Below are 26,167 nucleotides of genomic sequence, written 5' to 3'. Positions count from 1 at the left end.
TTTAACGTTTGTTTAAACACTTGTAACAGCATGCATTATGTAATTAACCATGTTGTCTGGGAATTTTTCCCCGCGCAGGACTTTCCATATGAGTTCCCAAATCAGCTTATCATAAGCTTTTGAGAGGTATACTTTTATCATAAATTATTCTTTACTACCTTTCTTCTTATGCATAGAATGCATCACTTCCTTGGCCATAATAGTACTCTCATGAATATTACACCCAGGGACGAGTCTGGTTTGGAACAGAGACACTATCTTCATTATCCACATCCTTAATCAGACCTTGATAATCCTCAACTGTCAATTCTAGAAAATTTATCGCAGTGGGCATCCACTCCTTCCAATTATAACTTATTTCAAATTAATTCTTATAATAGCTATTTACAAGCCCCTTAAGATCAATTTCATCTTTTACCCAAGTATCATGGTCATCCTTCACCATAGTTACCTTATTCCTTCTCCTCCTTGTAACAGTTTTCATATGATAATATTTAGTGTTTCTATCCTCGTCTGCTAACCACTTCGATCTAGAACGTTGAAACCACGTCGACTCATCCTTTTCTAAAATATCACTGAGCTCCTTTTGTAGCTTATCCTCCATCTTTCTTAACGCCTTATCATTATTTCTACAAAGTAATCTACACTGTATTCCTTTCACTCTAGCAGTAATTTCCTTGTTTTGAATCTTAACATTTTTAAAAGAGTGTTCTTTCCATTCTTTTAGATTTTCTATAGTTTCCTTCAAACAGACCTCAAATGCTTTATCGTCCTTCCACACATTAGATAGAACATCTTAGAATTTGTCCACAAGATTCCATGCATTTTCAAACTTGAAATACTTATTCACTCTGTGCTGAAATGTATTAACAGGTGAGATAAGGATGGGTGGTGATCAGAGTATTCAACTCATGCCAAAACTTTAACGCTTGCATCCGGGAATTCCAGCCTCCAATTGTCGCTACAAAAGCCTCTATCCAGCTTCTCGTATATCTGTTGACCACAATGGAAAATAGGCCCCTTCCACGTGTATTTTGGCCCATGCGATCCCATATCCATGAGATTACAAGCATTAACACGATCCGTAAAGAGCTTAATACGTCTGAGAGAAACTGGTGCTCCACCTTTTTTGTCCTTAATGCTTGCTATGTCGTTGAATTCTCCCTCAACAAGCCATGGTTGATGATTGTTACTTGCAATAAATTTTAATTCTTCCCACATGGTTTTCCTGCAATCCTCACTCAGGCTGGCATATATTGCTGTAAAAAGCCAAGGCCTCCCTTTCGGATAACTAATACTAGTATGAATGTACTGAGAGTTTCTACTTAGCAGCTCTACCGTCATAAAACTAATTTCCCATGCTAAAACTATACCACCGACATAACCATTGTTTTCCTCCACTAAATGTTTATCAAAGCCCATATTATTGAAGGCTTTGACTAGATTTGTTGGATTACATCTCGTTTCCATTACCACAACCATTGTAGGTTTATTAGCATCTACATACTGCTTGCAGTATCTAAAGAAAGCTTTATTGGCAGCTCCACGACAATACCACAACATTATCTTGGTTTGGTCCATCATTATTAAGTTTCAAAAAGAGAAGAACATCTATCCACGCTATCACATGCTCAAGTCTGGAGTCTCAAGAACTTTTTTGTCTTCTATCATCTAACTATCATCTTGATTGTCTATTCTTACCAAAACACGCTACATACTCAAGTTATCATTCACATCATTACCAGTTGAAGTTTCAAAATTATTTTCATTTCTTCCCTTGTCTGGCGAATCACTCGTACTCATGCCCCCCACAGAAGTGTCATATTTACCTCTCTGTAACTGAGCATCATTATTCAAATTTAGTCCAACATTTCTATCATGGTTGTTATCCCCGTTCCAAATCTCAGATTGCATGCCTTGTAGAATTGTCACCGTAGTCATTATAGGTTGCTTAGTAGAGCTGCTGCTATGATGTCTCGATTTATCTGCTTTATTATTCTCTCCATAATTCTTCCCTCCATTGCCTTTGACTTTAAAAGAAACTTTTCCATGTGTTGCAAGATTATACACCTTCTTTTTTTCTCCATTCACCTCGACCCTTTTTGCTTTCGGTGAATTATCCTTACTACTTTCTCCATCTGTATTTCTAACATGCATGACAACAGTTACTTTATGATGTATTAACACAGAATCTTCTATCGTCGTGTTACTTCTATCTCCTCCAATCCCTTTAATTCCTTTAATTTTCTCAATCATTTCCTCCATTATTACACTTTCCGTAACTATTTCATCACCATTATTCCGCCCCACCACATCTTCACTAGTGCCATTAATGTGTTTCCCATCATAGTCCAAGATGTTTCCTATGTTAGTTGACGCATTCACCTCTGAAATCTCCTGGTTTAATATATTAAAACGAGATCCTGATTTTCCGTTTCTCCTATTGATGAACACCAGGGCATTGTTTTTTCTTTCCCCCACCATTCTGTTTCTTCTTCGCTGTTTCTGGACAATTTTCCATGGCCGCTCACTCTTAGCACCCTGCTACATTTCTCCATTTCTCTGCACTGTTGGACTAGCATTTCCACCCTTATCCGTGTTAAGATTAACCGTACTATTGGTATTTGTACAGCCTTCTCTATAATGACCAAATCTTCCACAACTCAGGCATAACAAACGTAAACCTTCATACTCAATATTGTACATCTTCTCTTTGATCATGAACATAACAAATAATGGTTTTGATAACTCTACTTCCACACATATCCTTGCACACTTTCCCCTTTCCACTTGAGATATCGTTTTTTCGACTTTGATTGTTTTTCCAATTCTATTCCCTATGGTACTTAGGATAATAGGATCAAAGTATTCTATTGGCAAACCATCAATTCTTAACCAGACAGCTACATTTCCAATGGTGTCACTCTCACTATGAAGGTTAGGACACCATTCCTTGACTGTTAAGTAATGATCGTATATGAACCATGGACCTTCAGACATAGTAGCATTTTTATCGTCCTTATGCGAGAAAGCTACTAAATAGTAGTCTTTTCCCTAGTCAACGATATTTATCACACCTCTTCTGACCCACATTTGTCTCAACCTCGTTTCCAAGGATTTGTATCCTATTTTCCATCGAAGAAGCTTGACAATGACTCCACGTCTCCATGGATGCTGGAAAGGTTTTTCTTCATATTTTGACAATATGAAAGTTGGGCATTCATATCCTCCGATCAAACATTCTTTAACTGTGACTACACCTTCTCCTTCTTCTTCATCACCTTCTCCTTTTTCATCTTCCTTAACCATATCCTCCTCTAGCACATCTTCATTCTCTGCTCCCAGAACCATGTATCTACAAGACTTTCCTCCAATCACTCCATTAAATTCCGGTTCATTTGTTTTACGTGGATCTCCTTCACCTGTCATATATCCTCCTCTAATAACCGAATCTCCAATTCCTCCATCAGAATTATGATCATATACCAGATCATCGTATAGGAATTTTAGCGATGTCCCCGGCACAAAAGCTTGATTCCCTTCTTTAAACCTCTTTGAGTTCCACTCCTTCCCAATTCCTCCTCCTTTATCATCTATCTCTTTTTTCTTCATCGGATCAGCAACCCACGGTGACCGTGCCATAGGATTTTCACAAAAACCCTAGTAGAGCCCTTCCCCGCTAATTCTGTTATTTCTCTAATGATATACTCAAATGACCATGTTCTTCATGCGTCTTTTTCCTTCTTTTTTACTCATATTCATGGCTATTCATTTTAAAATGTATAAAACTCAATTTAAAAAAATGAAATCAAGTAATATATTTAATTTTTAAAATATATTTATAGCTTTTTTTGAGGTGTATACTATACTATAAAATAGTTTTTTAATTAAAAATCCATTAATTTGATTTTAGAAAATATAAAATAAATACTAATATTTTGAAAACCAATTAATTTATGGGTTAATACCTATTTTCGCTCCTACCATATGGGCTTGGTTTAAAAAATCCCCACATCCTATATTCAGCCGGTGCAATAACATTAATACCCTAAGTTATTCACCAATCAGAACCATTTCACCAACATATCACCTTTCATCATCTTTGTTACTCAAAATCACCTTACCTTATTTCACTCTCTATAGTCAAAATGCAAAACAAATTTCCCTCACCTTCATCACATCTCACACACCACCACCACCACCATCATCACATCTCACACACCACCACCACCACCATCACTACAATCGCTCATAACTTGCAACGACAGTGTTACAACAACTTTCATCATGAAACCAAGCCAATGAAACCGTGAAAACAACCATAACAAAACTGATACCACCTCCTCCTTCTTTCAGCATCACCACGGTAACAAAACCAAATAACTTATTCCCTTCACAATAACCAAACAAACCTCAAATCTTTCTCCAAATTTTTCTTCAGAACTCACATCATTTTCTTATTTGTTCCTACACAAAATCGACCGAAACAACACTCATTTCTCCGGTAACCACCCCAACCTCTGCTCAAACAAACTGTTTCTACTTCACCTGTAACAACAACTTCAACTCACAACTACACATCAACTTCCTTTCAACCACCTATAACATAACCTGAAACAACAAACCTTCACTTTTCTAATTTTTCTTTCCAAACACAAAATCACCATAAAACGTCTTTAATCATCATACCATTCTAACCTTTAACTATACACCAATACTAATCCTCTCAATCTCACTGCTGAATAGTAAGCTTATTCATACCTTACTTCTTTCGTCAATGCTAATGAAGCCAACCTTGAACACGTTACCACCATTCAACGCTGCAACATCGACGCCAAACCGTTCACGCAAACACCGCCGATCAACTCAGTTCCGCATCATACTCCATCAACACATTCACAACTTCGATTTAACAAAAATCAACAAACGCAACGTTACAACAGAATCCCTTTCAAACACCGACGAACTCGCAACATCGAGATAACAACAAATCAGAAATGAATTTCAAAAATGAGAAGTGAACGAAAATAGAAGAGGAAGAAGAGAGGATCCGCCGTGGTTCCATGAGGAAGAAGAGAGTTGAGCGGAGAATGATAGAAAGACGATGGCGGGTCGTCATATTTCAATCAGAAAAGAGGTGGCTTATTTCGTTGTCCTCTAAGCGTGAGAAGTAAGAAGGAAGAAGAACAATATTTTGTTTCAGTACCCTAATTCTCTTTTAGTTTCTTTTGATTTTTATTTTTGTTTATTAAATTGATTTACATATTGTTAATTAATATGATTATTAGAAATATGAAAAGATGTATAACTAAGGGTATTAATGTCATTACACTGGCTGAATTTATGATGTGGAAATTTCATTCATTAAAAAGTTAAAAAAAACACTGTCACATATTACTTTTTAATGATGTGGCCTGATAAAGGGCCAAAATGAAACTTTTGAAATTTGTTGAGGTCAATCTTGCAAATTTTTTGACAGGGGATTTTTCAAACCAAACCCATATGGCAGGGGTTAAAATAGGTATTAACTCTTAATTTATTTAAAAAATATAATACTTTATATTTAAACTAATTGTTTGCATATTAGAAATTTATATTTGTAATTTAATAAGATGTTTAAGATACACATTAATAGGAGAATGGTTGAATATTGCCATTCATTCAATAAAAAAATAATAATCAAATATTATCTTTAGTTAAAATAATAATGGGTTAATACCTATTTTCACCCTTTCCATATGGGGTTGGTTCGAAAAAATCCCCCTGCAAAAAAAAAATTGCAAGAATCCCCCTGCAATTACAGGATAAGGGCAAGGGTCATCTTGTCGATCTTCATACTGATGGTAACTAGAAACTAGGAGGGACATTATTCCCGCTGAAGCTGCTCCTAAACCATTTAGGCTCCTCTTTTGAGGTATAAGACCTAAGCCTTCTCTTATTCTATTTTCATCTATTTTTCAAAAAAAACTCTCGTACTAAGAGGGGCATTATTCCCGGTGAAACTTCTCTTAGACCTTTGGGCCCCTCTTCTGAGGTATAAACTCCCAAACTTTAATTCTCCTGTTTTCAACCTTCAAAATATTTTCAATTCAATCTTTCAACTTCTTTCAGTTAAATCTTTCAACTGTTTTCGTTTCAAACTTCAACTTCATTTTCAATTCAATCTTTCAACTTTATTTTCAAATCAACTTCTCATATGTTTTCAATTAAAATCTTCTTGGGCCTCTATTACAGTATAAGACCCAACACTTTTTTGTTCATACACCTTTCCGGGCTTCTATTACAATATAAGACCAACACCTTTTTGTTCATACAGTAAATAAATGGGCTTTCTTCCAGAGTTATAAGACCTAACAACTTTTCTTTTCCTTTTTTTCAATAAAATAATTCATTATTATTCAATAAAAACATTCAACTGTTCAATACTGCTTTGTACATACATACTGAGCCTCCTCTTCACCTTGGTAAGTGTTTATAGCTTTCATTTGCTGCTTAAAATACCTCAAATATAAACTGTAAATATATACTATTTAAATCTTCGTCAGAGAAAAACCTTAGGACAGTTAAACATGTATATATATTATAGGACTATGACCTGGGATTGAGGATTATTTTCCGGCAAAGCCTATTTCCTGATTAGACAACATAGATTCTTGCCTCAAGATGAATTATTCCCGGTGAAACATCTTGAAAAAAAGCCTTAGATCAACAATAGGACACATTCACCCAAGAGGAATTATTCCCGGTGAAACCTCTTACCCCTTTGCTTAAAGCCAAATTAGACAAGTCAACATAGCTTTCTCTTGTGCTATAACAAGAACCCTCGATGACCCTCGATTTAACCTCCTCTCGGGCTTACAATGCAAGGATCCATATGCTTCTTATAAGCATTCCCTCAACTTCCTCTTGAGCTTCTATATAAGGACCCTCAGGCTTCTTAAAAGCATAGGATAGGACTTAAGTAACCTTACTCATGTGAGAATCCAAATCCTTCAAATTACACAATCATAATCATTCAAGTGCTCACTCAATCTCTGTATAGCAAAAGACATGAAAAGTATTCACTCTCAATATTTTAGTCATCCCTAGTTCATTCATCCTTTCGAAATGAGAGACATGGCCAGTCTCTATCACCCATTTCCCCCAACTGTGTCAACCCCTGGAGTCATTCCTCAACAAGAGTCAGCCACAACCTTAGACTTTGTACAAGGCAGAAATAGAGTCATCCATAGTCTCGAAACTCGGTTTCCCCAGTGAGTCAGCCACAACCTTGGGCTTCGTACAAGGTAGATAAACACCCTTTCCTGAGTCAAAAGATTCAAAACCTTTGGATCTTTCCCTAGTAGTTCAGCCACAACCTTGGGCCTCATACAAGGCAAAAAATAGAGTCATCCACATTCTCCAGAAAACATGTCTCTACAAACAGTTTAGCCTCAATCTTGGGCTTTGTACAAGACACAAAAATCTCATCTTCCCACAGTCAAAGAAGTCAAACCCCTGAGTTTCTCCCCAACAAGAAAAACAATAATCCCCAGCAGGATTAACCTCAATCTTAGGCTTTGTACAAGACACCAAAACAACTGTCATCTAAAACACAGTTTTTCAAAACTCCCCAGAGATTTTGCCTCAATATTGGGCTTTTTACAAGACACAAATCATCACACAACCTTTCAAATACAATCCCTAGTTGAGTTCGTCCCAATCTTGGACTTTAAACCAAAAACAATTTTGTTCCCCTCAGAAAGTCAACCTCAAGACAGAAATAAATCATCATCCTGTCAAAGTAAACCTCCTTCATGGAATTTCATGCAAGAAAGAAAACTAAAATCCTTAGTAGAGTCAGCCTCAATTATGGGCTTAGTACAGAACACCTACAAAAAACCTTTCAGTAAAAAACTAAACAGAATAAGCCTCTGAGTCAGCCTTAATTCTGGGCTTAGTATAGAACACATATTTCCTTCATGTCAAGATCATCAATTCCCTAGTGGAATCAAATATCCAACAGTGTCAGTCTCAAACTGTCAGTTAAGCCTCAAGCTTGGGCCTTGTACAAGCCAGGGAAAGTTCAGATCTTTCTTATGGAAGATAGACATGACTTATCTCTACAAAGAGAGATTTCTCCTATTAAAGCACATTCAAACATACAAACATTTTCATTCACTTTCAAAACATTTTCCCATTTAGATTGACACAAGATGCACTGCTTTGTTGACTTCACGTCAAGACTTTCATCTCTCTCTAAACTGGTTGAAAATTGTTCTTTCATTCAAGAGACTGTGACTGGCATACTTGCTTCATCCAAGTAAGGTCACATCTCTTATAAAATGAAACTCCTTTTCTATCACTTCAAAATGTTTGTATGGAATAGTAGAGATATCTCTCTGTAAAGATGACAACTTGTCTCTTTTCTGTAAACAAAGATCAATTCAAGCTTCAACCTTGAGCTTTAAACAAGGCACATCAAATTCAATACATTTCCCTATTAGTTCCCCGAACTACAAAAGCTCTGACTTCCATTAGGATATGTAGCCATGAGGTTCACAAGGAATCTCTGCGAGCAAACAAAACGCCAAAAACATTCAGTTCACCCTTCATCCTTCAGTTCATTTCCTCTCCTAACACAAAGGAGAGACTTTCCCAACTTTCAAGCAACAAACAAACCATGTTCAAACACAAAACAACAAAGGGTTCCTGTAGAATACTACTGATATTTAGGATGCTAATATCTTCCCTCTGTATAAGCAACCTCCCGGACCCCAGATCTCTACATTAGGTGAAATCCCCACACATAAGCACACTCCAGGGTAGATTAAGATTTTTTTCCCTTCTTCTCTGTTAGGATAAATTAAAAGTTCTATTGTAGAAGCGTAGAAGGCTGTAAGGCGAAAAACGCGATGTCCCTAATGCTTGTTAGTTGCGTATCTGTTGAGAAGTGTTCCAAAGTCTTAGTCGGCCCTTGGTTATCACGTCAAATCATAGTGAGTAAAGGGAGGTCAAGGAACAGTTACGAAAGTAATGGAGAACAAGTGCATTTAATGTTCTCCCGTCATTGAAACATCTTGCATATTTTTTCATATGCGTGGTTTTAGGTTCGTATTTGCTTCACGTTAAGTGTTGTCATCATCTAAAATAAATAGCTACTGATTAACATTCATACTTAATATCATTTGTTGTGTGTTGATCAATAAACCTAAAATTAAATTGAACAAGAATACAAATTTCAAATTTCAAATCATCTGCTCAAATCAAATAGCTAAGTAGTATTCACCATGAATCTTGGATAAATAATGGTCGTACAATCGAACGCCTGACTAAAGAATTCAATCGATCTATCACAAAATAAAAAGGTAGAATATAGTGAACTTTCATGTTTAATCCTTTTTGTTTTTGGCGATTTTGAATTTGTATTGCAACGATGTACTCTATCGATTTGAATGAATGAATATCATTTATTTTCTGTCAAAAAAAAAAAGTCGTCTCTGAATATTAATATACTGTATTGAACTCTCACACTAAACAAGACGGAGAAATAACACAAGCATAAATCTAATTTTTCAACAAAAAAATATAATGTTTTAGAATTTTCTTATTTTTTTTATAATCAATTTTCTTTATTTAATTCTTATACAAAAATTTTCGTAGTTTCACTATAAATCTAAACTTAATTAGATAAAATCTTGTTGAAACAATTGCTTATATCAAGTCCCAATCACATTACAAATATAGAAACTAAATCTATAAAACTAAATTATCTTCCCCAACAACAGAATGAGTATTGGTGAACTCATCACAAACTACATTATGGAAGAAAATTCATAAATCCATCAATAAGATCAGGGTGATCCTTAAAAATTGAAACAACCTGAAAAAAATTGTAAATTATCATTAAAATGAACATTACAAAGAAAAAAAAAAAAAGCAAGACAAAGACAAATACAACACATACCATTTCATAGATCTCCTCAAGACTCTTATCTTTATTTCTGTACATACTCATTATGGCTAGAAATATATCATATACGTAAAGTTGACTTTGAAATCGAGTCTGCATGGATAGGACATGTTAAATTTTGACAAATAAACATAAAAAAATGTTAATATTTTTCTTTGAACTAATGTTTATAAAAAAAATTTATCATATAACTCAAACGATATTCATACCTTCACCTTGCCCAAATATTCTTTAGCATCTTCTTTACTCACACTCACGACTGGTATCTTAGACTTTTTTGGTGGAGGTTTCATTTCAAATCCATCAGGCAAAAACATACTAAATTTAAATAGTAATTCTTCGTGCCTTTGAAATAATTTCTCAACTCTTGCCATCACACCTGTTATGTCAATTCTTCAAATATATCAAAAGAAAATATATCAATCGATTATAATGAACAAAATAAAAACTTTTATCTCGATATAACTAAATCAAACCTTCTTATCTGAAAATCTTTCATGGTTCTAAGAAATTCATGGTACTTGTACATTTCATCTTTAAACGCAATTTTTATTTCTTTCAGATACATATTGGCATCTTCAGTGGTTAATGATTTTATTGTACTTGAACTCCCCATTTTCTAGAAAAAAATAAAAAGATATTCCCCATTAAAAAAATTAATAATATACAGCAAAATATAACCAAAAAAAAAATCAATAAAATTGGAAAATGAACACATAAAAAAAAATCAGACAAAAATTCTATATGCATTATCTAATAAAATCTCCCAAATAATTACAAAATAATTATTTTTAAATTCTAAGTGCTTTATTTAAGACTATAAAAGAAAAAATTTAAGGAAAAAATAACTAATAAAATAGTTAAAAGACATGAAGATGCTGATGCAATTTTAGAGTGATTTAATAGATTCCACAAAGTATTCAAAAATGAGTTAGATATACTCTAGAAAAAGCCGAAATTTAGAGTGATACACATATTAGAGGAAAAAAAAATTTAATTAACTAGGTTTAATAAAAAAAATACGAAAAAAACCATGTTTTCAGGGTATTTATCAAACTGTCTAGGTTTGAGACTCCGGGGAAGTGGATGCGCCAAATGAAATGGCGCATAAGTGTTGTTATTGGGTGTATGCGCCAAACCATTTGGCTCACCCTAAAACTTTAATACATGTAAGTACCTTTGTCAGCTTCAAAAGTTAACAGTGAAAATCCAAAGACTTTGATGAAATGAGAGATTGTTTTATAATTTGAGTTTATATATTATATATATATATATATATATATATATATATATATATATATATATATATATATATATATATATATATATATATATATATATATATATATATATATATATATATATATATATATATATATATATATATATATATATATATATATAATTTCTTTTTAATTTGACTAATGAAACTTTGTATTGTTTTACCATTTATTGAAATGATTTTTTAAAATTAGTTGCCAAATGAAGTTTTGGAAATTCAAATATAACTGTTATGTTTATTTAATAATAAGATATTATTTAAAACATTACTAAATTTAAAATTTATTATTGTAAAACATACTAATTATGATTTTTTTCTATTTATTTAAAATTTAATTATTAAAAAATAATTGTTTGACCAGAAATATAATATAATATTCTTATTAATTGGCAACATATTTATTGAACTTACTTTAATATTTTTAATTTTTTATTTAACCAAAAATTATTATAATCTTCCATATAAGTTTTTTATTCAATATTTTTTATTATTGAATTTACTTTATTTTATTTTATATTAATTGCTTGGGAAAAAGTATGATATAATTTTGTTTTTATTAATTGGTAAAAAATTAATATTCTTTATCAATTGGTAAAATATTAATTGGTATTTTATTTTTTTCTTAATTGATACAATATTTTTTACTAATTTCTAATTAATAATTCTAATAAAACCTTAATACCCATTTCAAGTTTTTGTTTAATTTTTTCGTGGTTTAGTATATTAACTTATTTTTTTTGTATCAATCTTACTTTTCTTTATAAATAAGAACTTTATTAAGAGAGAGAGAAGTTGTCACCTCCTCTAAGATTTAAAAAGTGTTTTCATGTATGACATTCATCTTTTATCACTTAAAATAACTGGTGAATTATGGCGGTCAAAATGAGAAAATTACAGGGATTAAAGCCGCCACAATTTACCAGAATGCCGCTTTTCAAAAACGTGGTAAATTTAGCTGCCGCTAATAATAAAATGACGTGTTATAATATGACGTTTTATAAAATGACGTTTTATACAATATATCTTATTTTCCTAGTGCTCTGCTAGGGTTTGTTTTTTCTTCTCTTGTGAGAAGTTGGTTCCTTTTCCTGGTTGGGTGGATCACGCTTTCTTGTTGTTTGCAAGGTTCAGAATAATTCATTTAGTGCTTATGGAAGGAGATTTAGATACTGAGGGTCTGGAGGGATTGTCTATTCATGATGAAGGTGGTGAAGAGGGGTTCTCTTTTGATGTTGAGAATGAAGGTGAAGATCTCGGAGGTTTGCAGTTTTGTCTAGTTGGAAGATTTTTGAGTGATAGGCCAATACATGTGAAATCGATGAAGACCCGTATGGCGGATATTTGGAGGCCAGTAAAACAAGTCATGATCAAGGAGGCTACTGAGTGTAGGTTTCTGTTTCAGTTTAGTCATCGATTGGATATGGAGGCGGCGCTAGCTTTAGGGCCGTGGACGTTCGATAATCAATTGTTGGTCCTTGAGAAAGTACAGGTGGGAGTGCAGATTGATAATATACCACTCTATCATGTGGAGTTTTGGGTGCAAGTTCATAATTTACCGGCGGGGTTAATGATAGAAAAAGTGGGGAAGGCGATGGCAAATTTTGTTGGTGAGTTTGTTGAATACGACAAGAATAACAATTCCAGCTTTTGGAGACAGTATATGCGGTTGCGGGTGAAGGTTGATGTAAGGGTACCTTTGAAGAAGAATACGAAGGTGAAGACGAAGGGCGGTGAATGGTGTACTGTTAACTTCAAATATGAGAGGCTAAGTATTTTTTACTTTGTCTGTGGTATTCTAGGCCATACTGAACAGAGATGTGCGGTCCGATTTGAAATGGAAGAAGATACGGGTCTCAGGGGGTGGTCGGCGGAAATTAGAGTTGAAAATAGGAGACTGGGTGGTGGTTTTTCACGGTGGCTGAAGGAGGAGGATGGTGGTGTAAAACAGCATCCCCAGGCGCGTGAGGCACACGCTCCCCGTGGAGGGAGTGGTACTGCTGCAGATGCACACCAGGTGGTCCCACCAACGTGCAATGGTCAAGGCTCGCTGGGGACAGGCATTGATGGGCAATCATTAGCTCATAATGCTGCTTTGTCCGTTTCCTCAAGTCATTCAATAGCTAATCATTGCCAGATTGCTGCTGTATCAGACAAGGCATTAAATGCCTACAGACAGCCGGAAAAAGTGCTCAATAATTATGTTTTGGAACCTGTCATGGACCCTACCAACTCTGGCCCACATGCTAACCCCCATACTAATGTTACACGTGACGCCCCACATACTATAACTTTCACTTCTGTCCCGTACACGTCCCAGAATGCCCCTACCTTGTCACCCACTTCATACCTTTTTAATGCCTCTACCAATAATTTAAAAATACCTTTTCCTTCCATTAACTCCTCTATTTCGGCCAAAAGGTGTTCCAACCAACCATTTTTAATGCTCCTTTGCCAGTCACACAAATAACCGAGCCAAATTCTAATAACAGTGAAACCATGCAGCAGCATACTACTCCTTCAAAACACCACCTAAAACTCAAACAAAAAACTACTGTTACCAAAAATCATACCACCAAGCTCCATAAGCCCAGTTTAAACCGTAAACCAGCAACCTGCCCTACTATCCCTCCCATAATACAGTGTCCACCCAGTAATGATTTCTCTCTTAGCACTTCACATTCCAAAAATTCTACAGAATTGGCGCAAACAGAAAAGAAGCGGCGAAGAGATGATGACGTCGTATACGGGGAAAAAACAAATATAGAAGTTCAGCATTTTTTATCGGCAAGTCCTGGCAGCCAGGACTGCCAGGACTAATGAAGATTCTTAGTTGGAATTGCCGGGGCTTGAGCAACCCGCGAGCGATTCCTAATTTGCGGGCTCTGGTTCTTCGATACCGTCCTGACATTATTTTTCTTTTAGAAACTTTAGCTAAGTCTCAGAAGCTGGAGCGTGTTCGTGTTTCTCTAAAATTTGAAGCTTGTTTATCGGTGGATGTTGTCGGTAGAAGTGGTGGCATTGCGGTTCTGTGGAATGACAGTAAGAAGTGCAGCATTCAGAATTTTAACAAAAATTATATTAACATCCATGTGAAAGATGATGAGAAAGGGGATTGGAGACTCACATGTTACTATGGGTTTCCGGAACGAAGTAGACGAAGGCAAGCTTGGAACATGATCCGTGAATTGCATAGTATGTCGACTCTACCGTGGTGTATTATTGGCGATTTCAATGATCTGCTGTCTCAGAATGATAAGAAAGGCTTAAATATTCACCCGCACTGGTTATGTACAGGATTCCAAGAAGTAGTGGCTGAGTGTGATCTCACGGATATCCAGTTGGAGGGCTACCCATTCACTTGGACTAAGAGTCGAGGAGCGGCGAATATGATTGAGGAAAGGTTGGATAGAGCTCTTGCTGATTCGGTTTGGCTACAATCTTTTCCCTCTGTTAAATTAACCAACCTTGTGGCATCTCATTCGGATCATAGTCCTATCTTGCTTTGTTGTGATCCGGCGGAGAATCGTCGTAAGAAGAGAAGTTTCAAATTTGAGAATTGGTGGCTTAAAGAAGAGGGGGTGTTAGATGTAGTTCATAATAGCTGGAATGGGGTTCCTCAAGAACCTGTTGTTGGTAAAATAGCAAATTGTGCTACTCACCTGGACCGCTGGAACAGGTTTCGTGTTCGGCAGAATAATGAGGAAAAAGACCGGCTCCGCGCAACCTTGGATTTATTTCGAGGAATCAATGATCCGGTAGCGGTTGATCAATACATGGCAGCGCACGATGAGTTTAATAGAGTGCTTATTCGGGAAGATACCTACTGGAAGCAACGGGCTAAGCTTCATTGGCTTCGTAATGGTGACCTTAATACTCAATTCTTCCATAGGACCGCGTCTATTCGGCGTAATTTTCAGCAAATTAAAATGCTAACAGAAGATGGCGGTATTGCAACTCGTGATCAAGAAGGCATATGTGGTATTGCGAGACGATATTTTGATTCTTTGTTTGAAGCAAGGGCTGGTAGTTATGAGCCGGTATTGAATTTGATTGAACAGGTTATCTCCGATTCTGATAATGCGATGCTTACAGCCCCATTTTTAAAAGAAGAAATGTATCAGGCGCTGATTCAGATGCACCCCGACAAGTCCCCTGGCCCGGATGGTTTTAATCCGGCTTTCTATCAGAATTTTTGGGAAATCTGTGGGGAGGATATTTTTCTTGAGGCTACGTCTTGGTTAGAAAGAGGTTATTTTCCGGATACGCTTAATGATACTAATATTTGTTTGATTCTGAAGTGTGGTAATCCCGACAGTATGAAGGATTTACGCCCGATATCTTTTTGCAATGTAGCTTACAAGATTGTGTCCAAACTTCTGGCCAATAGATTAAAAAAATGTTTGGATAAATGTATTTGTGAGGAGCAATCAGCTTTTGTTGAGGGGAGATCTATTCTTGATAATGCTATGATTGCGTTTGAAGTTATACATGCGCTCAAGAGAAGAACTACGGGAAATAATGCCCAGTTGGCTTTGAAGATAGATATTAGTAAAGCTTATGATCGGGTGGATTGGGGATTTCTGAGAGGAATGCTGGCTAGGTTGGGTTTTGCAGAAAGTTGGATTCGTTGGATGATGATGTGTGTTACGTCGGTGAATTATTCTGTGCTGGTGAATGCAGAAAGTGTTGGTCCAATCATACCAGGGAGGGGATTGAGACAGGGGGATCCTCTTTCCCCTTATCTCTTTATCCTTATTACCGAAGGTCTCTCGGCTCTTGTCAGGAAAGCTGTCGCTAGTGGGGATATTCATGGGATCCAAATCTGCAGAGGCGCACCCAGTGTGTCCAATCTGCTTTTTGCTGACGATTGTTTTTTATTTTGCAGGGCAAATCTCACTGAAGTTCACAAAATTATGGAGATTCTTAGCCTTTATGCTGACGCGTCTGGTCAGGATATTAATCTCTCGAAATCTGAGGTGTTTTTTAGAAAGAATATCAGTATACCGGCTCAGGAGGATCTGACTAGTATTATGGGGGTTCGCCATGTTCTTGGTACGGGTACCTATTTGGGTCTCCCGTCTCTGATAGGTAGGAGTAAGAAGGCTACTTTTGGTTATGTGAAGGATAGAATTTGGAAGAAGATTAATTCGTGGCGAGGTAGACCGATGTCGAAAGCAGGAAAGGAAGTGATGATTAAATCGGTTCTCCAATCTATTCCTACCTATGTTATGAGTCTCTTTATTCTCCCTGAGGGTATTGTCTCTGATATTGAGAAAATGCTTAATTCATTTGGGTGGGGTGGTGGTGGGGAGCGCAATTGTATCAGGTGGATGTCGTGGGATAGAATGGTAGGTGCTAAAGCTGAAGGTGGCTTAGGTTTCCGTGATCTGAAGTCGTTTAATATGGCTATGGTGGCAAAGAGAGGGTGGCATCTCTTGTCAAAGCCCCACTCACTGGTTTCTAGAATCTATAAAGCAAGGTATTATCCTCAAACGTCGTTCTTTGATGCTAAGCTGTGTAATAATCCTAGTTTTGTATGGAGAAGTATTTGGCAAGCTCGAAAGATTTTATCTCTTGGTTGTAGGTGGAGCATTGGTGATGGTAGGAATATACCTGTCATGGGTGCCCCGTGGATTAGAGGAGGGAGTGAAGGCATGGTGAAAGGTCCCCAACGTCAAGGTGTGTATGATCTCACTGTTAACGATATATTGTCTAATGATGGTAAATTTTGGAACATACCTTTAATTCGGGAGTTGTTTGATTTTATAGTTTTGAAAGATATTACACAAACCCCGTTGGTGGATGATGTTTCGAAAGATAAATGGGTTTGGAAAGAGGAGCAAAATGGTTGTTATAGTGTTCGGTCGGGGTATAGACTGTGGGTAAAGGAGTATGGAACGCCGGGTTTTAGCGGCGTGAATGGAGATTGGCGTAGCCTTTGGAATATCAAAGCCCCTCCCAGAGTGAAACACCTTCTTTGGAGGATTTGTCGGGATTGTCTCCCGACTAGAACAAGGTTACAACAATATCATGTTTCTTGCCCGATGGAGTGTCCGTTTTGTAGTCATCATGTGGAAGACTCTTGGCATGTTTTCTTCGGGTGTAGTATTACTAATCAGAGCTGGCGGGCAGCAGGTTTGTCTCATATTATTGATTCCCGTTTTCACACTTTTCTTGATTCTTCTTCTTTAATTCTGGATATTTGTAGTCGGGAGGATAGTTTGGTGGCGGGGAGAGTTGCTATGCTGATTGATATTCTGTGGAGAAATCGTAATAACATGATTTGGAATAATGAGAGTGAGGCATATACTAAACTTGGTTTGAATGCTTTTTGTAGTTGGCAAGAATGGTTTATGGCTCAAGAAAGTAGTGGCCGGGAGCAAACTCACCATCCTATTGTTAGTTGGAATCCACCGTTAATTGGAAGGTTGAAATGCAATGTTGATGCGGGTTTTAATGTTATTCGGGGTACCACTAATAGAGGTTGGTGCATAAGAGACCATATGGGAGTTTTTGTCTATGCCGGTGCAGCTTGGGATTTTGCTTCATTCCCAATTCTAGAAGCGGAAGCGTTGGCTCTCAAAGAAGCTATCCAGTGTGCTATTGATCTTAATTTAGAGAATGTTACCTTTGAGAGTGATTCTCAAAATACGGTCTATGCCATCCATAGCGATGTGGTTGGGTCCTCTGATTTTAGTGCTATTATTTTGTCTATCCGTAGGTTATTGTTTAATTGTCCTAACTTTGAGGTAAAGTTTGTTAAGCGCCAAGCAAATTCGGTTGCTCACGCCATCACGAAGGCGGCCGATTCTTTGACTAGGCGTAGTTTCTTTCATTTGACACCTCCTTGTATTGAATCCTTACTTGTTAATGATATGAGTTGATTTTCCTTTGGTCAAAAAAAAATGACGTTTTATAATAAAACACCACAAAATCATTTTTGAGTAAAATGGCGGTTACAATTTCGTAAACAGTGTCGGTTTCGACTCCCACAAATTTTATTGTTTGTTATATTATTAGGAACAAATTCTGGCAGTTATAACCGCCATAATTTTCAAGTTTTCAAACAAAAAAAATTATTGAGCTAGCCATTAATCATATGCCACTAGCTTGATAATAGTATAGTTTACCCTAGCTTTAATTTAAATGCGTACTCAAACAGAGAAAAATCTTCACTTCAATTATTCATCTTGTAGCATATCACTATTACCATTATTAATTATAAATATATGACACAGTACATGAATGAAAAATTCAACCATCACACTGTGTGTGAACTTTTTTTTTTTTAAATCAAGGATTATATTAAAAACTCCAATCCTTCAAGATTACAACACCAAAAAGTCAAAAGCAAGAAAATTACAAACCGATTGAAACTAACTTAAGTAAAACAATGGGTTATTGCTAAACTCATAGAAGTTATAATTGGAATAAGTAATTTTCCCGATATACGACCACCTCCACACAAGAGTTTTACAACTCCAAACCACATCCCTCGAATTCCACGAACCATTGTTGAAGACTATATCGTTCCTACGCATCCACAGAGTCCACAAAATAACTAACCAAACGCTACCAACTTTAGCAATTTTGACTTTCTTAGATCGACAAAAAGAGCTCCAGTACATAAAATACTCCTTAAAATCTACCCCGATTTTATAAGGTAACCCAATCCACTCGGCCATCTCTCTCCAAACCATACCGGCATTTCGGCAAAGAAGAAAAGAGTGGAGAAGAGATTCATTAGAATCGGTACAAAAAACACAATCCGAAATCGAGGTAGTAGCAATGATACCTTTAATCAAAAGAGAATCCTTAGTTGGAACTTTATTGATGAAGCACCTTCAACCAAAAGCCTTCACTTTCAAGGGGGCGTCAACCTTCCAAATATCTATGAAAGTCGTATCGTAACGGTTAACCGGACCACAAGGAACAAGAGCATTACAAAGGTAATTGTAGCATGAAGCTACGGTGTAAACTCCATCCGGATGAAGCTTCCAAAGCGCCGAGTCCGCACGAGACACGGACAAAGATGTCTCGGCTAACAGGTGGAAAATGCTGCAAATATCCCTTCCTAATGCAGCAGCCCCATGATGATCCTCGTTAGAATTGGCTGCAAGTTCCGGCAAATCAGGATCACTCGGAACAGCCGCGACACCATCTGCTAGCGGAATGGTATTGGCAGCATTATGACTTAAAACAGTAGCAGCCGGTTCTGTCACGACACGCCCAGCCTGTGCAAAAACCGCGGCTGCAATGTGTTCAGAAAGCGGAACAGCAGCTTCGCCAACAACTTGGTTCACGGGAATACCTATATCTCCCCAAGTCCAAGTCCCATTAATCCAACCACCCATGGCTCCGATTGAAACATCTTGCAACAAAGAGTGTTTGAAAAGATTCACAAAAAGATCCTTTAAAGTACCGCTATTCAACCAATGAGCTTTCCAAAAAGAAATAGTCTGTCCGGCTCCAACCTGAAAAAGAAAATTGTTAGTAAAAAAGTCCTCCGGTAACTCTTTCCCCAAAGCTAATAAATCCGCCCACCACACCGACGAAGATCTATCCTTCTTTACATTCAAAGAATCACAACTCAATCTAAGATTCACATCATCATACCGAGCCTTTAACATTCTATACCACAATTCGTTAGAAGCACTGAAAATCCTCCAATTCCACTTCAAAAGAAGCGCTTTATTAAAGAGATCCAATCTTCTAAAACCAAGACCGTCTTTCTCTACCGGAAGACACAAGTCATTCCACTTCACCCAATGCATTTTCCTTTTCTCTTCCGTCCCTCCCCACAAAAAAATACTTTGCATCTTGTTAATTTCCGATATAACCATCTTCGGAGCTTTGTTAAAAGAAAGAGTAAAAATCGCCAAACTACTTAGAACCGATTTTAAAAGAGTTATCCTCCCTCCAAAACTTAGCCACCGCCCTTTCCAAGAATTCAATCTCCTGCTAACATTATCCAAAAGAGGCTTCCAAGAAGAGATTCTCCTAGGATTTTTACCAACAAGAATACCGAGAAATTTGAACTCCTTCTCCTCCTCCCTACAATTTAAGAAATTAGTAGCCACTCCCATAAAGTGCGGGTTAATGTTGACCCCAATCAACTTGCTCTTATGATAATTAATACGAAGACCCGACACTAACTCAAAGCTCCATAAAACCGCCTTAATAGCCCAAAGATGATTCCAACTCCCATCGCCAATTAAGAGCGTGTCATCGGCAAATTGGAGAATATCAACAAAACATTTTCCGTTCACATTAAAACCAACAAAGTCACCATTATCCATCGCTCTACCAACCAAAGCCTTTAGACCTTCCGCCACTATTACAAAAAGAAAAGGAGAGATATGATCTCCTTGACGGAGCCCCCTTTCTACCATGAATTCCTTTGTTGGGCTACCATTCACAATCACCGACATCTTGCTAGAGAAAACAATAGCCTCCATCCACCTCATCCACCCATTCCCAAAACCCATCCTTCTCATCATGTACCTAAGAAAATTCCAACTCACTTTGTCATACGCCTTTTCAAAATCAACTTTAAAGAGAAGACACTTCTTATCCTCTTTACTAGAAAAATCAATTAATTCATTAGCAATTAACACTCCATCCATCATTTGTCTACCCGGAACGAAAGCACTTTGGCAATTAGAAATAATAGAAGGAAGAACTTTCTTGATTCTACAAGCCAAAAGTTTAGAAACCATTTTGTAAATACATCCCACTAAACAAATTGGACGATAATCGTCTAGCTCCAAAGGATTGCTATTCTTCGGGATGAGTGCAATAAAAGAGGAAGTGATACTTTTGGGCAACACCGCACCGGAGAAAAAACTATTAAAACACGCAATAACATCTTCTTTTAGGAAAGACCAACACTTCTTAATAAAAAGAAGAGAAATACCATCCAGCCCCATACTTTTTGAGCCATCACAACTCCAAACCGCATCTCTAATTTCTTCAATCGAAAAAGGAACCTCAATCGATAAAGATTGCTCCTCGCTCGAAGAATTAAAAGCAATTCCATCCAACAAAGGTCTCTCGAAACAATCTTCCTTGAACTTTCTTTCAAAATGAGATCTCACCTCTTCCTTCACCGCTTCAACCGAATTAACAACTCCCTCATTAGTGTTTAACGAACAAATCCGATTTCTCCGCCTCCTCTCTTTCACAACATTATGGAAAAATCTACTATTAGCATCTCCATCATTTAACCACTTCAACCTACTTTTTTGAATAAGCATGTTCTCCTTTAATTTGAGATTAAACCATATGTTCTTAGAAGCTTTAACCTTATTTAGATGGACTTCTTCATCCCAATTATCCCTATCATCCCACTCGTTCAACTCCTTCACATTATCCTCTATCTCCAAATCAATTTTACCCAATACATTTCTTTCCCACCAAATCAATCTCCCTTTTATTAATCGAAATTTCTCTTTTAACACAAAGTCACCTCTCCCATGGACTCTAATCCCTTCCCATCCCTTCTTTAAAAAATCAACAAAACTCTTATCATTAAACCATTCGTTATTGAATTTGAACGGTTTTGGACCCCAATCTTCTTTGTCTACCATCAACCAAACCGGGCATTGTTCGGAAACATTTCTCATACCTATCCATTGGCCAACCACCCCCCAATTCGATATAATATTATTGGACATAAGAAATCTATCGATTCTACATCTAGATTTTCCGTCGCCACTAAACCAAGAGAACTTATTTCCTTTCCAAGGAACATCAACAAGATCGGTATCAACAATGAAACCCGAGAACTCTCTCCATTCCAAATTGCCATTTCTAGAAGAAACTCCGCTCCTCTCACTTTGCTTTTTCACCGCATTAAAGTCACCCCCTAAAATCCATTCACCATATTGGTACTTGTTTTTCAACTCAATCAACCGACACCATAAAACACGTTTAGAAGACAAAGAGCAAGCTGAATACACATTGAAAATATAGTAGCAAGATCCTTCCCACAAAATTTTTTCTCCAAGAAACCCCAGACCTCTAAAACTAGCCAAAACCGAAACAGTACTAGTTCCCCAAATGGACAACAAACCACCAGAGAGGCCTTCATAACCTGAAAAAGAATAGTCCATTTCATCCTCCCCCCACATACTTCTCACTAAAGAAACCGGAATATTTTTCAATTTCGTTTCTTGAATGAGAAAAAAATCAGCACTTCCTTTTGAAATCAAGCTTCTAATTTTTTTCCTCTTAATTATACTACCTCCCCCCCCCCTTATGTTAAAGCTTCCAATAATCATTTAAAACAATTCAAAGTCGCCTTCCTTCCCTCAATTCTTTTATCTCCCCTAAGCAGAACTTCCTCTTCCAGCAAGTTATTTCGGACAGTGGTCCCTTCTTGAACATAGCAGACCCCTAGTTTTGCCATCTCCTTTCTCAACCTAACACCTCCACTTCTATCTAAATTCAAGAGATTCCTAGAGTTGCACCTAATAACATCTGAATCAACAGGATGGGAAGCAGAGGAAACTGATTCAATAATATCATTTGAACTACTGGGAGTAGCAAAAGCGTGAGAGAAAGTTTTAGAAGGAAGCTGTGAATACAAGATCACAATCACAAAGATGTTTTTGATTCATGGCAAACTCAATAAGCATACAAACAACAAGGCACAAACAGAAGAACTCAAGGAAAAGCAAGCATTGGTCATTTCGGACAGAGCAGGTCGACCTACTATGCATATAGGTCGACCCAACACAAGCTAAATAAGAGAAACTCAGAAAAACAGCAGTCAGGTCGACCTATTCCCAACACAGGTCGACCTAAAATGAAGAAAATTACATATCATTCTGCTAGGTCGACCTACACAACACCCAGGTCGACCTAATCTGAGGAAATGTCTCCAAAACGCATCTGAAGTGGATTCTGGTCGACCTACTTCCAAATCAGGTAGACCTAACTGGGAGCAAAATCATTTCCAGTTAATGCATCTCTGCTAGGTCGACCTAAGCTCTACAAGAGGTCGACCTAACAGATCAAAAATGCCAAAATGTCTGTTATTCTTGGCTCCAACTGATAGGCACTCATATATATTATCAAGTGCTCATTCATTGCATTCAACACCAACGACTGAAAGATACACAAAGTCTTCTCATCTTCGTTCTTCGTCATCTCCAACACAATTACACATAATCATTCTTGCGTTGTGGGTTAGTGATGAGTTCGATAACATCCATGGAACGGAATTGAAGATTCCTAGTGGGTGAAGATTTGTGGGGTTTTTGGTGAATAAAATCTGCGGGTTTTGTCCTCCACGACAGGTGGTTCTTGGGGGTTTTTATCAAGAGGTTTTCATTGAGGATTCGGCTGAGTGTGACGATTGAGGAACAAGGGTTCAAGTAATCAAGACACTGCAGAAAGGAATCAAAGTGAAACTCTTGGATCACCTTGATCTTGCTCAAGATTAAGGGGGAAGAAGATTCAAAGGATCGACATAAGTGGTTTATCGTTTATCGCTTTGTTATCTTCTTTGTATAAACTGCTTTCAACATTAATGAAAGATTTCCCAATTTCAATTTGGAATTGGGGGCAGACGTAGTCGTAGCGAGGACGATCGACGAACTGCCTAAACAAATATCGTGTTCTTGTCGCTTTTACCTTTTCATTTACATTCTGTTCATAATTGGTATAATTGCAAAATTGATTAACGATTCAAGTGGTAAAATTGTGAATTAAAGTTCTGCATAAACATCACAATTCACCACATCTTGAATTATCATCAATTTGAACATTATCACCAAGTGTTTGTCTTTTTGCTTATTCCACTATTACTGCATTGCAAATCAAAGTTTGTCAATCTAGAAGTTAATTGATTTTCAGTTGTGAAACGTATTGATTCGATAACATATCACTTCATCGTTAATCTCAATTATCTTGTGGTTTTGCAACATATACGACCCTTGCAATAGCGGTCCGGAATAGACGCAAGTCGATTCAGAACCGCTTTCGCTCTAGTTCGTAATAATTCCGGAAAAACTGCGTAAGATCTATTCACCCCCCCTCTAGATCCTCAGGCCAGCGTCTAACAGAAGCACCTGTAAAGGTCGAATTAAAGCACCTGAGTCCTTATTCTACTTAATGGGCTTTGGAATAGAGACTTTCCTGTTGGGCCTACCCGCTGCCCCATCATTGCCCCTTCCAATATCATGTAAATTTAAATATTTATTATTAGACAATCTCCTAGTCACCGTTAGTTGATTGGTGGCTCCCACCTCTTCATCCAATATCACCGACTTGGCCTTTACTTGTTCCTTAAAACCAGCTTCTGAAACGTCAGTAATAGAAATGGTCCCCTCCGCCTTTTTAGAAAAACCAAAATTTGACTTTGGTATTTGGTGTACCGAGATAGTATGTTCTGATGAATAATCATAAATGTTATGCATTTTGCCCAACTCCTTCCTTTTGAGATCTAAGATAGCCTAAATAGCCTTATCAAAAGATGTGCCATCTGCTAATGTAGCTGTCTCTACCACCTGGTTATCATTATCCCTAGTGCATCCTAGTGTTTCACAATATCCACCGTGTAAAGAGGCGTTACCTCCTTTGCCATGAACGACGTCCGCTTCTTCAACTTCGGTGCCGATCCATCCCCTCTCTTTCTTTCCCTCCCCATCAATAGCAACATGCCTATCATTACCCCCTGTTTCAGCGATTTCCTCCAAAAACTCGTCATCTTCAAACCCTGCAGCTTCACTGTCTACTCCGAAGGAAGATGAGATGTTAGAGTTGACCGTTGAATCTCTGATCTTCTTTTCCATGAATCTGACCGGCCCTAACGTATCTTCTCGAAGAATCAGATTGAAGATTTCATCATCTATAGAGACACTCAGTTGATCTTTCAGAATAAAACCGAAAGGTACCCTTATCATGATTCTTGCAATATCCATATTAATAGCTGAACTGGTACTCTCATTCACACATATGAATGAACCCAGATGATTAGCAATTATTTCAAAGAATTCACTGTTCCAAGCTTGGCAAGGGACTCCATACAATCTCACCCACATCACCCTCTCTTTATCAACCATTTTCGAATGCCAAGGACTGATAGATTTGAACCACTACTTCCACCACCATTCTCCATCCTTTATTAGTTCTTGTAAAATTCCATCATCCAGTTCCTCTAATAAACAAAAATTTTCCCCTAAAGGCAGCACCTTTATAGAGAAAAAGCCCTCGATCTCCATGTGAGTTTGAATATTGTACGATTCCCTCCGAGAAAATAACCTCACCCACGAATGCTTTCTTCCACCTTTCCATGCTTTCTGATGTTGAACTGAAACTGATCACAAGACTAACATCTTCATCTCCTTTACCTGACTCTCTTCCCTGGACAATATCTGCGAATGACAAGTTGTTCTCTACCCTTCTGTTAACCCTCCCCTGATTATCCTCCCTGCAGCCTCCACCTCCGTTATAAAACTTATTGGCTTGACCTCTGTTTCTTCCATCCCTTGTTACCCTCGCGAATCTTGGTTGGTTAACATGAATTTTTTTACCATCTATTAAAATGTTGTCAAGTTTTACCGCTAACATCCTCTCTTCCTTTACTTCTTTAAATCTCGCAAACCCGGATCGTTTTCCAAATTTATTACGTTTGGGAGGGATCACCACCTCCACCGCCTCTCCAATACAACTAAAAAGCTTGAAAATGTCCACCGCTCTGCTCCTCTCCGAAAACTCAGAGAAATAAAAGGTAGAAATTGACTCCCCTTCTCCCACCTGCTTGGAGTTGTAAATCGCTCGTTTGGAGGTGGTCGTTCATAGGGAAAATTACTCATTCCAATTACAACTTTTTTGAGTTTAGCAATAACCCATTGTTTTACTTAAGTTAGGTTACAATCGGTTTGTAATTTTTCTTGTTCGAACTTGTCTTGTGGTGTTTCCTCGCC

General features: G+C 37.2%; 3 protein-coding genes across 3 annotated transcripts; all 3 read right to left on the bottom strand.

The window, feature by feature from the left end:
- Nucleotides 1-217: 217 nt before the first annotated feature.
- LOC131649401 (uncharacterized) lies at nt 218-1,581 on the bottom strand. Its single transcript, XM_058919163.1, has 3 exons — nt 916-1,581; nt 452-772; nt 218-340 (listed from the first exon to the last, which is right to left on the bottom strand). Exons 1-3 carry the CDS (start codon nt 1,579-1,581, stop codon nt 218-220), a joined length of 1,110 nt encoding a protein of 369 aa, XP_058775146.1.
- A 963-nt stretch (nt 1,582-2,544) lies between these two features.
- LOC131649400 (uncharacterized protein At4g02000-like) lies at nt 2,545-3,000 on the bottom strand. Its single transcript, XM_058919162.1, has one exon. The coding sequence runs from the start codon at nt 2,998-3,000 to the stop codon at nt 2,545-2,547; it is 456 nt and encodes a 151-aa protein (XP_058775145.1).
- A 6,799-nt stretch (nt 3,001-9,799) lies between these two features.
- LOC131649399 (paired amphipathic helix protein Sin3-like 4) lies at nt 9,800-10,568 on the bottom strand. Its single transcript, XM_058919161.1, has 4 exons — nt 10,429-10,568; nt 10,162-10,345; nt 9,947-10,045; nt 9,800-9,862 (listed from the first exon to the last, which is right to left on the bottom strand). Exons 1-4 carry the CDS (start codon nt 10,566-10,568, stop codon nt 9,800-9,802), a joined length of 486 nt encoding a protein of 161 aa, XP_058775144.1.
- Between the last annotated feature and the right edge of the window lie 15,599 nt (nt 10,569-26,167).

Source organism: Vicia villosa, linkage group LG2, assembly GCF_029867415.1.
Source record: "Vicia villosa cultivar HV-30 ecotype Madison, WI linkage group LG2, Vvil1.0, whole genome shotgun sequence".
Taxonomy (NCBI): Eukaryota; Viridiplantae; Streptophyta; class Magnoliopsida; order Fabales; family Fabaceae; genus Vicia; species Vicia villosa.
The sequence above is the reverse complement of the archived record's forward strand: the minus strand, read 5'-3'. Positions and strand labels throughout refer to the sequence as shown.

Coding starts and splice junctions, on each gene's coding strand:
- LOC131649401 (XM_058919163.1), bottom strand. CDS start 1,581: ATGGACCAAACCAAGATAATGTTGTGGTATTGTCGTGGAGCTGCCAAT. Junction 773..915: donor ATGCAAGCGTTAAAGTTTTG/GCATGAGTTGAA, acceptor AATGTGTGGAAG/GACGATAAAGCATTTGAGGT. Junction 341..451: donor CAAGGAGGAGAAGGAATAAG/GTAACTATGGTG, acceptor TATAATTGGAAG/GAGTGGATGCCCACTGCGAT.
- LOC131649400 (XM_058919162.1), bottom strand. CDS start 3,000: ATGTCTGAAGGTCCATGGTTCATATACGATCATTACTTAACAGTCAAG.
- LOC131649399 (XM_058919161.1), bottom strand. CDS start 10,568: ATGGGGAGTTCAAGTACAATAAAATCATTAACCACTGAAGATGCCAAT. Junction 10,346..10,428: donor AAAGATTTTCAGATAAGAAG/GTTTGATTTAGT, acceptor ATATATTTGAAG/AATTGACATAACAGGTGTGA. Junction 9,863..9,946: donor TTGAGGAGATCTATGAAATG/GTATGTGTTGTA, acceptor AATTTTTTTCAG/GTTGTTTCAATTTTTAAGGA.